General features: G+C 38.7%; 1 protein-coding gene across 1 annotated transcript; it reads right to left on the bottom strand.

Annotated features, from left to right (window-relative positions):
* Window positions 1–4,483: 4,483 nt before the first annotated feature.
* Window positions 4,484–9,962, bottom strand: grpr (gastrin-releasing peptide receptor). Its single transcript, XM_052111875.1, has 3 exons — window positions 9,556–9,962; window positions 6,895–7,246; window positions 4,484–4,873 (listed from the first exon to the last, which is right to left on the bottom strand). The coding sequence occupies exons 1-3, from the start codon at window positions 9,960–9,962 to the stop codon at window positions 4,484–4,486; spliced, it is 1,149 nt and encodes a 382-aa protein (XP_051967835.1).
* Between the last annotated feature and the right edge of the window lie 3,554 nt (window positions 9,963–13,516).

Here is a 13,516-nt window from a genome sequence, read left to right as displayed (position 1 = left end):
AAAGAGTTTAGATGTCATAAGATTATGCGAGGAACAGAGCTAAAAGTGTTTATGAACTAATAATCCGCCATTTTTCTTGTGATTTGTGTGAAAGTGAATAAAATAAATGGTGTTGTAGCGCCTCTAGTGTTCATTTAACCAGGAGACTGCCGCAATATGTACAACAAGCAATGTAGCTATAGTAACGCAATTCTGTGAGATCAGGTCGCACTATCTCTGAGGGCACCAAACAGAATTGCAAAAATAACTAGAGGGTAAAGTTTGTAGACTAACTTTGAAGTTGGCTTGAAAAAGCCTTGTCTTAAGGTTTAAACTAGTTTTGAAAGTTTAAACTCATTTTTAAATGTTTGAACCTGCAGTAACCAGGTGTTGCTAGCATGTTGCTAGGCTTTGCTAGCATGTTTAGCAATTAGCTAGGCATTGTTAGCAGGTTCTAGCATGTTGTTGGCATGTTGCTAGGCGTTTCTAGCATGTTTTATCATTTAGCTAGGCAATGCTAACCTGTTTATCATGTCACTAAAATGTTGCTATGAAATTTTATCACTTAATTAGACATTGCTTGCTAACATTTTTTAGCATGTTGGTGGCATGTTTTAGCACTTAGCTAGGCATTTCTAACTTCTTGTATCATGCTGCTAGCATGTTGTTAGCATAATTTAACACATAGCTATACATTTTTAGCACGTTTTAGCATATTGCTAGCATGTTTAAGCACTTAGCTATGCATTGCTATCATGTTTTAGTATTTTGCTAGCATGTTTAAGCACTTAGCTTTGCATTACCTGCATGTTTTAGCATGTTCAAACAAATGTCATATACCTTTTAAAAAATATCATACTAACATTTTAATGCTACAAGTCATGCATGAATTACAAGCTTCACCATTAATGTAATTAAGTACTATTACACTGAAAATGTATACTATATGTTTCTATTGGGGGTGTGTTTTGATTTCACGACCATTATGAAGGCAGTTACCTACTTTTCATAAACATAATAGTCATAAAACAAGTTAGTGAATTCAGACTGGATTTTAAGTGCCGCAGACTGGAAAAACATTGAATAATATAATGATTTTATAACCTGGAAAGAAATAAACTGAGGTGAAACAATTGATATTTTGTACTCGTACACAAATATAATCATTTACACACTTATTAAGCTGTTAAGTGTCTGAAATGGACAAACATTGTAGAACTCTAAACAAGTTTTAATTACAAATTATTCATATTTCTGCAAATTGCATGGTGCATTTAAAGGGATAGTTCACCCCAAAATGAAAATTATAACATAATTTACTCACCCTCCTGGTATCCCTGATGTGTATAACTTTCTTTCTTCAGCAGGAGACATTAAGATATTTAGAAGTGTATTTCAGCTCTGAAGGTCCATATAATGCAAGTGAACGGGTGCCAAAATTTGAAGCTCCAAAATCCACATAAATGGAGCATAAAAGTTATCCATGTGATTCCAGTGGTTAAATCCATGTGTTCAGACATTATATAATAGGTGTGGGTCACAAACAGATCAATATTTAAGTCCTATTTATAATTAATTCTCCTCTCTGCCCAGTAGGGGGTGATATGCGAATCACCAAAAATAGAGGGAGAATGTAAAAGTGAAAATTAAGTGGAGATTGACTGAGCATGGAGAATGTATAGTAAAATCTGTTTGTCACCCACACCTATTATATAATGTCTGAACACATGGATTTAACCACTGGAGTCATTTGGATTCATTTTATGCTGCATTTATGTAGATTTTGGAGCTTAAAAAGTTTGGCACCCATTCACTTGCATTGTATGGACCTACAGAGCTAAAATATTCTTCTAAAAATCGTTATTTGTGTTCTGCAGAAGAAATAAAGTCATACACATCCGGGAATTCATGAGGGTGAGTAAATGGTGAGAGAATTTTCATTTTTGGGTGAACTACTCCTTTAAATGTAGTTCATTAATTTAATATCTCTCATCATCCATAAAACAAATAATAATCAAAGTTTAAAATAACAACAAATAATAATTTGTTCAGTCCTAGTTTTCTCACACAGTTATTTGTTGTTACAATTAAATGTTTTGCATTCAATTGTTTTTCTATGCATTGAACGAACCCACCAGTTTAGAATGACTGTTGTAAATTATTGTGCATTTCTGTTATTTTAAAGTGACCTGGAGCCTTTGGAAATGTGTTGTATGCAGCAAAGAAATCTTTATTATTTTGATGATACATCTTTAAAAGGATGATCACATTTGATGCCTGCAGCTCTTTCGGTGAGTAAACAACACACCATTTTATTGACAAAGCCAAACAGGCCTACGCTAGAGAATCTCCATTCTGTGAAACAACATCACAAGTCCACAACTAAAAGATTGTCTCAACATTCATCTTTTAACTTCATTACAGTTAATGTCAAAAACAACAACAACAACATAAAAAGAGCACACTTCATGACCATGCACAAAATCAGAAGCGGCATCCGTTTGCTTCAATGCCCTTTGGCTAATAAAACCAAAGAAGCTTTAAGGTGAGGGATTAAGACACAAAACTGCAATAAAGGAAGTATTATCTGCGTCTTGAAAATACTAAGAATGACGTGCCTCCTTTAAAGCACCACAGAAGCGGCAAAAACAATGGTCCCCAGTAACCCATTTCCTGCCAGAATTCATCAACACTGACCAAGTAAGATATTATTGCATCAGCCAATAATCCATAAAGGTCCTTTGCAAAGACTTTCAGAAGCAGACAAGACAAGGATCATGACTATTTTTATTCACATTTGCTGAGGCTGGTAAAACACTCCAAATCAAAGTCCCTTTCAGTCTTTAGAACAGCAAGTCTCAGTGAAAAATAGTCATCCAAATATTGAAGATAATACAAAATAACTAAGTATTGTGCATGTTACATAACATTGGACTTTTATCTTTAAATATCTTTGAAAATGTAATAGCTAACTATCAAAACATTGATTGCAAGTGAGTCATACAATTACTGTAAGTTCCAGGCCATTGAAAGTCTCAAAGTTCATAAATTAGCCATTCTCGTTTTCCATACATGTATTTTCATTTGTGGGTTTTAGAGGGAAAAGAACAAGCACCAATTATAGGTCAAATCCAATCCAACAATAACGAACACTAAATGATGAAAAGAAAATCCCTCCCAAATTCTCCTGGTCTTATCGACTAAACATGCAGTATAAAGTGAAACTGCGATTTGTTAAATCAAGGAGCCATTTTTACCTGATCTGACCCCACTGGTTGTTCCAAACCCAACTACCACCCCTGGAGTCACGAATTAGAATCAAGGTGCTGAGTGACTCCAGCCAGGTCTCCTAAGCAACCAAATTGGCCCGGTTGCTAGGGAGCGTAGAGTCACATGGGGTAACCTCCTCGTGGTCGCGATAAGGGGTTCTCGCTCTCAATGGGGTGTGTGGTAAGTTGTGCGTGGATTGTGGAGAGTAGCATGAGCCTCCACACGCTGTAAATTTCTGCGGTGTCATGCACGGTGAGTCACGTGATAAGATGCGTGTATTGACGGTCACAGAAGAGAGCAACTGAGACTTGTTCTCCACTGAGGTGAGTAACAGCGCCAACACGAGGACCTACTCAGTATTGGGAATTAGGCATTCCAAATTGGGAGAAAAGGGGATACAATTTTTTTTAAATGATCCCTTGACAATACTGCCATTGGTGTAACCCAATGCACTCAGAATGATTTAGTCATATTATATTTTTGACTTCAATGACAAAAGTTAATTAAGATGTTATCACATTAAGTACATGTTTGAAGCTGAAGTACTGTATGTAATTTCTGTGCTACTAGAGCCTCAAAAATATATGTTTTCAAAACAGTTTTTGGAAAATGCCTCTGTCTTCCGTTGGTCAAACAAAGAGATAGTCCCACCCCCAACTCACACCATTGGTTAAGACTGGCGGCTGTGGCTCAGGTGGTAGAGCGAGTCGGCTGCCGATCGCAGGGTTGGCGGTTCAATTCCTGGCCAACACGACTCCTCATGCCGAACTGTCCTTGGGAAAGACACTGAACCCCAAGTTGCTCCCAATGGCAGGCTAGCGCCTTGCATTGCAGCTCTGCCGCCATTAGTGTATGAGTGTGAATGGGTGATTGGGACACAGTGTAAAGTGCTTTGGTATCCTCTAAGGTTAAAAAAAGTGCTATATAAGTGCCATTTACCAAGAAATGTTGTTGGGGTGGGTCTAAATGGGTCGCTTAAAACAAACAGGGCAATTTTCACAGAAACACAGTGCTGATCATTTTTCCAAAATTAACCTATGAATGGCTTACTTGTAGTTGTCTCTGCATATTAAGCTGGGATAGAAGAAATAATTTGAACACAGAAAAAATTACATCAGCTTTAAGTTGTCTGATAAAACATATTGCACAATAGTACACAGTGTCCTATTTCAATAACATTTTGAACTATAATATAACACAGATGAAGACACGTGTGATCAACTTACAGTCCGGTTCAGCCCTCATGGCAGACAGCGTTGCCATTGATAATGCTAAAGCTGGCTACAGAGTGATTCTGGGTGCTTTTGAATGAGCTAAGTCGTGTGTTGTTCCGCCTCGTTCTTTGGGAACACAGGGACAGGAACGGGCAACAGCAGCACAGTTGCTTGTTGAAATGCTTTCGAAAGGATTTGCTGAGCAGGTAGAGAGTGAAGGGGTTCATGCAGGAGTTGGTGAAGGCAAGGATCCTTGCGCACACACTGAAGATGAAATGGGCCATGGAGGTGTCCACCTCTGTGTAGTGATAGGAACGGTAGAGGTAGATCACATGGTTGGGGAGCCAACAGATGGCAAACAGGCCCACGAACACCAGCACTGTCTTGGCAAGCCGCATCCGTGACTCAATCTGTGGTTCAGAGAACAGAGCGGTAAATATCACATGTTGTTTTCTGTAAGATCCACATGTCACGTGCATGCAGGGCAGCAAAATAATAGTGTTTGAGGTAAGTGTAGGTTTTAGGCTTTGGTTATGTGTAAATTAAATGTGGCATCAGAGCGGCTTTGCTGTTGTCATGACAATTGATACACATCTTGTTTCCTGTTGGCTGTGCGTGAGAATCAACCACGTAAAGTGCTGTGAAACAGTACAACTGTTTTTGTGTATTTGTCATACAAAATGGAAAACTAAACTAAACTAAATCTAACATAGACAAAGGCAATCTGAGTAAACACCAAATACAGTTTTTAAATGCCAATGTAATTTATTGAAGCAAAAAAGTTTTTTAATACCAGCTGGGGCTGTGTGAAAAAGTATTTGCCCCTACTAAATCACCAAATCTATGAAACTGCATTCATAATGGGTTTCAGCTAGAGTAAACACACCCATGCCTGATTAATGCCAGCCCTGTTCAAACAAATCAACACCTAAATGTAACTTTTTCAGCAGCATGAAGTTGGCTCAAATGTCTCACCCTGTAGCACACTATACCAAGGTCGAAAGAAATTCCAGAAATTATGAGGAAAAAGGTGATTGAAATACATCAGTCTGGGAAGGGTTACAATCTATTTCAAAGGCTCTGGGACTCCAAAGAACAACGTTGAGAGCCATTATCTCCAAATGGAGAAAACTTGGCACAGTAGTGAACCTTCCCAGAAGTGGCCGACCTTCCAAAATTCCTTCAAGAGCACAGCGATGACTCATCCAGGAAGTCACGAAAAATCCAAGGACAACATTCAAGGAACTGCATGCCCCTCTCGCATCAATAAAGGTCACTGTTCACGACTCCGCTATCAGAAAGACACTGGGCAATAATACCGTCCATGGAAGTGTGGCGAGGTGAAAACCACTGCTAACCCAGAAGAACATTAAAGCTTGTCTGAATTTTGCCAAAACACACCTTGATGATCCTTAAAGCTTTTAGGAGAATGTTCTGTGGACTGATGAGTCGAATGTGTAACTGTTTGGAAGACAGGGGTCCGTTACATCGACATAAATCAAACACAGAATTCCACTAAAAGAACTTCATACCTACGGTCAAGTATGGTGGTGGTTGTGTGATGGTATGGGGATGTTTTGCTGCTTCAGGGCCAGGGCGACTTGCAATAATTGATGCTGTGGCAGGACCTTAAACGGACAGTTCAAACCCTCCAATGTGGCTGAAATAAAGCAGTTCTGCAAAGAAGAGTGGGCCAAAATTCCACCACAGCGTTGTGAAAGACTGATCTCCAGTTATCTGAAGCGTTTGGTTGCAGTTGTTGCTGCTAAAGGTGTCACAACCAGCTAATAAGTTTAAGGGGGTAGTTAGTTTTTCACATGGGTGATATAGGTGTTGGATAACTTTTCTGCTTCAATAAAAAGATATACATTTGAAAACTGTATGTTGTGTTTAATCAGGTTGCATTTGTTTTATGTTATATCTCGTTTGAAGATCAAAAACCATTTAGCATGAAAAATACACAAACATAGAAGAAATCAGGAAGGTGGCAAATACTTTTTCACAGCACTGTATAAATAGGTACAAATATGCAAGGAAGTCAAGACATCTACATTTTTAAATTTTAAATGTGAACATTGAAGACAATTGACAATCCAAAACTGGCAATTCAATCTCATGACATTGTAACACTTTTACTCGTAACGTGATAAATTTTATCATTTGCATTACACAACCAACTACATTTACAAGCTTGTTTGAGTTTGATCAGATTGCACAGTAGTCTGACAGAGCATTACACTTGCAATGCAAAGAGGACGAGAGTCGACACGTGAGCCGAAAGTCTCATAGGAGTAGCACAAAATGACACGGTTGCTTCTTCAATTGCTTTTTCATTTCACATTCGCTTTTTATGCCGCCATCGCTAACGTCATCAGTTTGGGTAAACATTAACTCGCTTTTAGCACCACACAGTGGCCAATTCACCACTCACCTGTCTCCTTTTGTGAGCGTTCCCCTCCACAGGCATGTCAGTCGCACTCCGAATCAGACTCTTAGCAATAAAGATGTAGTATAGAGAGATAATGAAGAGCGGTGTAATGTACAGAATGAGGAAGGAGGACATGGAATGGATTTTGGGGTGCAGGTCTCCAGCATGAGGGTACGGGGCACATGCCATGAAAGTGTCATTGCTTTTGGGGATGTGGAAGGTGTGGAGGTCAGAGAACACCGCTTCAGGAACGGCCAGGACCATGGAGAGCAGCCAGATTGATGCAGCTCTTAGGAAGACCTTCAGTGTGGCATTTGACGTCTGGACATCCATCGGTTTGACAATGGCCTTGTATCTAAGAGAAAGAAAAGAGCCCAGGAACAATAGTACATGAGCCATTTTAATTAAGACCCTAATGGGCAGAATTCTAATTTAAAAAAATGTACACAAATCAAAAGGAAACTTATAACAATTTGGCTGGGAGGAAATACTTAATTAACTTATATTACTCTTCGACGCACTTATAAACAGGATGAGAATTTGTGATGGATGACAACTTTTCCAAAGTTATCAGAGTTGAAGTGAAAGGACATATTCTTTGATTTGAAAGCATAGTATGTAGACAACGGAAACCTCCCTCCCAGCTGGATGTGCCATCTGCCATCTGTTCATCAGAGCTTTTTATATACTAATCTAAATATGACACACAAGACACTCCCGATCATAAAACACAGTAATGTTCAAACTGTCTCAATACAACAGAGGAGTTCTCGGAATTGGTCATGTAGTACCTATTTTAAAGTATTTTGTCATAACCACAAACACTGATTGATTCTCATTGAAATCCGGAGCATCTTTGTCCTACATTGATCCATAGCCCTGAGGATGCACCATTTCACCATTCCTCTTGAGTGCTCTAGCAGCAACGCAAACAGGTACAGAAAGCAGTTTATTTTCTCCATCATTAATCATGGAATACCTCATATGCCAATACCTGAACCCGAAATGACCTGCAGGTTGAACTGCGATGCACATCACTGATCTCTGCCAGCATCACCTTGGTCTAATGATGGACTACACTATTAAAATGGAATACATAGACTTTCAAATATTTGCTATCAAAAGCCTTCATCAGCCAACTAACAAAGGACAATGCATCTATGTGAACAACTGCAGTTAATCCAGGACGGACTTCAAAGTCATTAGTCATTAATCTTACAGGTCATAGAAAATCTTTGTTTAAACACTGGACCTTAACACTTGCTTAGTTTACTCATTTTAAACCATGACTTGCACCATGCACAAGTAATATTGGCTTATATTCATGATGTTAGCCAGAGGGGAACTGGCCCCCACAGTGAATCTGGTTTCCCCCAAGGTTATTTTTCTCCATTAACCAACATCTTATGGAGTTTTGTGTTCCTTGTCACAGTCGCCTTTGGCTTATATAATAATATGGCTGGGTAGCTCAGCGAGTAAAGACGCTGACTACCACACCTGGAGTCACGAGTTTGAATCCAGTGTGTGCTGAGTGACTCCATCCAGGTCTCCTAAGCAACCAAATTGGCCCGGTTGCTATGGAGGGTAGAGTCACATTGGGTAACCTCCTCGTGGTTGCTATAATGTGGTTCGCTCACGGTGGGACGTGTGGTGAGTTGTGCGTGGATGCCGTGGAGAATAGCATGAAGCCTCCACACGCGCTATGTCTCCACGGTAACACGCTCAACAGGCCACGTGATAAAATGCCCAGATTGACGGACTCAGACGTGGAGGCAACTGAGATTCATCCTCTGCCACCCGGATTGAGGCGAGTCACTACGCCACCACGAGGACTTAGAGCGCATTGGGAATTCCAAATTGGGGAGAAAATAAAAAAATCTAAAGTGGAGGTTACAGTGAGGCACTTACAATGGACGTGAATGGGGCCAATTTTTGGGGAGTTTAAAGTCAGAAATGTGACGCTTATAATTTTATAGAAGCGCTTACATAAATTATTCTTTTAAAACTTGTGTACTTGTTTAAATCACAATTTTTATGGTCATTTTAGGGTTTTAAGGTTTACAGTGTTACGTTGCCATGGCAACGAAGTTGTACAATTCTAAATAACTTCACACTGAGTGATTTTATACCACTAAAATCATGTTAACATGCATATTGTTTACGTCTTGTGACTATAAATTTGAAACAGTGAGTATTTTAAGGTTTACGGATTGACCCCCATTCACTTCCATTGTAACAGCCTCACTGTAAACCAGATTTTATTTATTTATGTATTTTAAGAAAAGGAGGCAAAAGTTGATTTTTTTGTTCTTCTTCATTGTGGTAATCAACATTATGCCACAAATGCTGTCGACCGAGCTTAATTTTTAACCTAGAATATTTCTTTAAGGAGCTTTTCTTGCCTTTCTTTTTATTTTTTATAATTATTAATTAATTCAGATTTTACTACATTTTTTTCAGTGTAGTAAAACTAAAACCTACGTTGAAAAATGCTTGAAAATGTTTGTCTTGATGATAATGGCCTAATAATCAACAATGTTTAGAAATTTAAAAGAATTGGTCACACTTTAAAATAGTGTTCATGTTACTTACGCACGTTTCACTCTCTGGAGCACTGCATGAAATGCGGAATATTTAATGAATATATAAGACCAAATCTGTTACCTGTCCGCTGCTAAAGCGGTGAGCGTGAACACCGACACTCCGACCGACGTCAGCTGGATGAACGGGATGAGTTTACATCCCAGCCGTCCAAAGAGCCACTCATCCGAGAGAAACTTACTGGCGTCCACAGGCGCGCAGGTGACCAGGAGCAGCACGTCTCCGAGAGCGAGGCTCGACATGAACAGATTAGGGACATTGCGCATGGATTTCACGATGCAAAACGTCCAAATGAGCGTCACGTTACCAATTAGTCCAACAGTAATAATGAGCGCGTAAACGGTGGCGATAATGATGCCCGAACGCAAGTGCGGATGCTCCGGCGCGGCGCTGACGTTGTTGCGCTCCAGAGAGTCGCTCAGAGGCAGAAACTTTGAAACATCAGGTGTCGGTGTGTCGTCGAAAGACATGTTACCATGTGTGCATGTTGTGTCTGAAGACTCCGGTGAAGCTGAATATGACTAATAACACAGATAGTTCACACTTAGATCCCTTTTCTGTTCTTTACTCGATATTCCTCTCCAGCGCGTCTGCTGTGAACTCTGTGCGCAAATGGAGAGTCCATGTGAGGTTTGGTTCGTGTATGTCAAACTGGTGCGCCTGCGCTCTCAAGTGCTCTTTCAAATATAGATTTAGTTAATAATGAAAAAAAAAAAAAAAAAAAAAAGGGATTAATAGACAGCTTTAAGAGAAGTCAGTTGCGCAGTGGAGAAGACCGGGGTTGGGTGGCAACAGAGTTCATTTCTGGCAATTAATTTGGTTATTAATAAAAAATAATAATACAAAAATTACATTCTCCATCTTGACCTACACTGGTGAAGACAGCTTTTCATGTTATCTATGTGAAGTTTTGTTATAATAATATGGAGAGCGATTAAAATATATTAATTTCAGCTATATTTTGTATTCTTGTGATAAGTTATGCAAAGTGATTGAAATAATTTGCACAAAAAAATAAATACAAATAAAAATAAAGAAAAGGTGGCTGGCACATTGATTTTAGAGTTGGTTGGCACATTGGATATAAAAAAAACAAACAATATATAATAATTAATAACCTTCATAAAGACTATTTACCAACTAAGTACATGTACATATATAAATACAGTATATGACATTATTATTATTATTATTATATCATAATCATTAATATTATTATTATTAGGCCTATTACACACAGTTCAAGCCAAAAATTCTGATCTTTTATGTGATTAAAAATTATTTACATTCAAACAAGTTTATGTAAACTAAGATTTTTCATATTAATCCCAAACCATAAATGAATCATAATTACATCAATCTTGTATTATTTTCACAATCATAGCCCATATTAATGATATAAGACAAATGTGTTTCAACATTGGCGTTCTGTTGTCCTGGTTTAAAATAAACGAAACTCTTCTCTAAAGCTTAACACGTGCCAACTAAACTCCACAACCTGTGCCAACACTAATATGGGGATAGTTGGCAAAAGTGCACAACATAACATAATTAATTAACAGTTAATAAACATTTGGTGACTTTTAATGTGTTAGGCTTTTTTACTTAAGAACTTAAGCTTTCATTTGCACTCATTCGGGGTATCTTAACATTTGTTCCACCAGAGATATGAAACGAAGAATAAAAAAGTGTGCCAACCAACACTGGTCTCCCCTAATTAAATGTATTATCTTGTCCGAAAACCTAGTGAGCTGCCTACCTAGACAGCATTTTTTGGGGGCATGTAGATCAAAAAATTGATAACGGTACTTTCAAATTGATCTTTGATCTTAGCTCTACAAAGTTGCCACAACAATGCACATCACATCAGTGTAATGTTACTTTATATTGACCGTCTGTCAATTCTGGTATATCAAATGATATTATGAATATTATATTCTCCAGCTGTGTAGCTGGGCATGAAAGGTCAGGTCCCCTGGCGACTGAATCATTATGTTCAAAAAGGATTTTAAAACCGTAAGATTGCAGATTGCAGACTGCAGACTAGCAATTCTGAGAATATCCTCATATATTGTTTGTTTTGGTGAAGATTACAAAAATATATTATCAATATAATATCAAAACTTGAACTCTTAAATCTAATTTAAACATGGATAGCTCTCTTTTGAAGTGAACTGTTGAAGCATGTTTATAGCCATCTTCTACCCAAATGTGAAAACGCTCTGGAAGGAAGCATAAAACATCTGCTACCACAGAGTGACCAAAGATATATCCTGTCTCCATAGAAACAGAGTTCAAATTGCTTATGAAAGCCAGTTTTAATGGAGTACAGATTTTAGCACACCAACCAAAACAGTGAGTCCCAAGCAATTTATAGATGATAGCATGGCATAGCAAAGATCAGATCATAAGATGAAAAGTGCATTTGAATTAATTAAAATCGTTAGACTCCAGCGCCTCGCATTAATTAACTGAACCCATATTATATTGATTAAATCAGGCAAGCAATCTTGCACTACTAAAATTATACTGTGAATCCGAATAATGAAAGCCAGTGTGCATTTGTTATAAAAACCACTCCATAATACACCAGAGACCAGACCAGCTATCAACACAAGGCATAGATGTGCATGTAAAGAGGCTTCAAGAGTGGCTGGTGGAGCTTGGTTAGACAAAACTCAACAGGACTCTCACAGAAACCAATCAAAGCCACAAGAACAACTTCTGTCAGCAACATGAGGTGTGAGTTTGTGGGCTTTGCAATTGGAAATATGCAAAGCACAAGATTATCTTCACCAGGTGTGAAGATAAGGATGTTTTTAAGACTTTCACCCACAGCTGCACTTGTGCATATGGTCGCGTGACAATAAAGTGATTTGATTGATTGTGTGAGTCCCCCCATAATCCTTTATTACATTGAAGGAAAAGGAGGGCATACAAAGGAGATTTCTGAAATATGTCCACCAGGTTCCAATTTACATTTCAATCATAAAAATGTGTTCTTGTGTCAAGCTGGCCAAAGCAGTGAGATAGTTAAAGCAATACTTAAAACAGCATCCCCATTGTTTCCAAGGGCCTTTTTGACACCTTTTATTTTAGTCCTGTAGACCCTTCAAGGTTCCAGTGACTAGAACAAGTGTGATATCTACAGTTGTGCTCATACAGTCATTTTTCATACCACTTTGCAAAGTCTGTAAGTTCTGCCTTTAAAAAAAAAAGGTCTGCCCAAAAGAAGCACAGAAGTAATGCAGCAATTACTTCTGTGGAGTGGTGGTGGCGTAGTGGCTAAAGCACAGGGCTGGTGATCAGAAGGTCACAGGTTCTAACCCCATGGCCACCACCATTGTGTCCTTGAGCAAGGCACTTAACTTCAGGTTGCTCCAGGGGGGATTGTCCCTGTAATAATTGCACTGTAAGTCGCTTTGGATAAAAGCGTCTGCCAAATGCATAAATGTAAATGTAATTCTCTCAGTTGGCATTAAGGGAAATTTAGACCCTGCATATAAACTGATTTTAATGTAATTGTTTCATGCATTATGATATTGAAAATAACTCATCTTTTCATTTATGTAATCATGTCGCCCTTTCATTTATTTTTTAATATCAGATTCATGTAGTGTTTACACTATCATAGATAAGTGATGTTTTTTTAAAGTTGTCAATCACAAACGCCTATAAAATTCCTATATTTTTTATTCTTTCTGGCAAACAGCCATAAATGGGAAATGTAAGCACAGTGTAGTTCTAGCGGGAAGACTAGCAGCTGTACATCATCACATCATTAGCTGGGTAATTCCTAGCCAATCACATGTAAGCCATTGCTTTATAAGTCTGCTCACAATCTATCACATTGCTGTTTCAGTGTGCTAACACGGCAACCTCCACCACCCCACCACCACAAGTTGAGCCCTGTCCCGCACAGGGGTAGGCTCCTCGCCCCTGCCTGCTATCTACGGCAGGACATGACGGTTCCGGGTACAACTCCCTCGGATCGCCGGACGGGGCCTATGCCAAAGAGAGACAT

Source organism: Xyrauchen texanus, chromosome 39 (genome assembly GCF_025860055.1).
Source record: "Xyrauchen texanus isolate HMW12.3.18 chromosome 39, RBS_HiC_50CHRs, whole genome shotgun sequence".
Taxonomy (NCBI): Eukaryota; Metazoa; Chordata; class Actinopteri; order Cypriniformes; family Catostomidae; genus Xyrauchen; species Xyrauchen texanus.
This window is presented reverse-complemented; position numbering and strand designations above follow the sequence as displayed.

Coding starts and splice junctions, on each gene's coding strand:
- grpr (XM_052111875.1), bottom strand. CDS start 9,962: ATGTCTTTCGACGACACACCGACACCTGATGTTTCAAAGTTTCTGCCT. Junction 7,247..9,555: donor ACCGCTTTAGCAGCGGACAG/GTAACAGATTTG, acceptor TCTTTCTCTTAG/ATACAAGGCCATTGTCAAAC. Junction 4,874..6,894: donor ACGCTCACAAAAGGAGACAG/GTGAGTGGTGAA, acceptor TCTGAACCACAG/ATTGAGTCACGGATGCGGCT.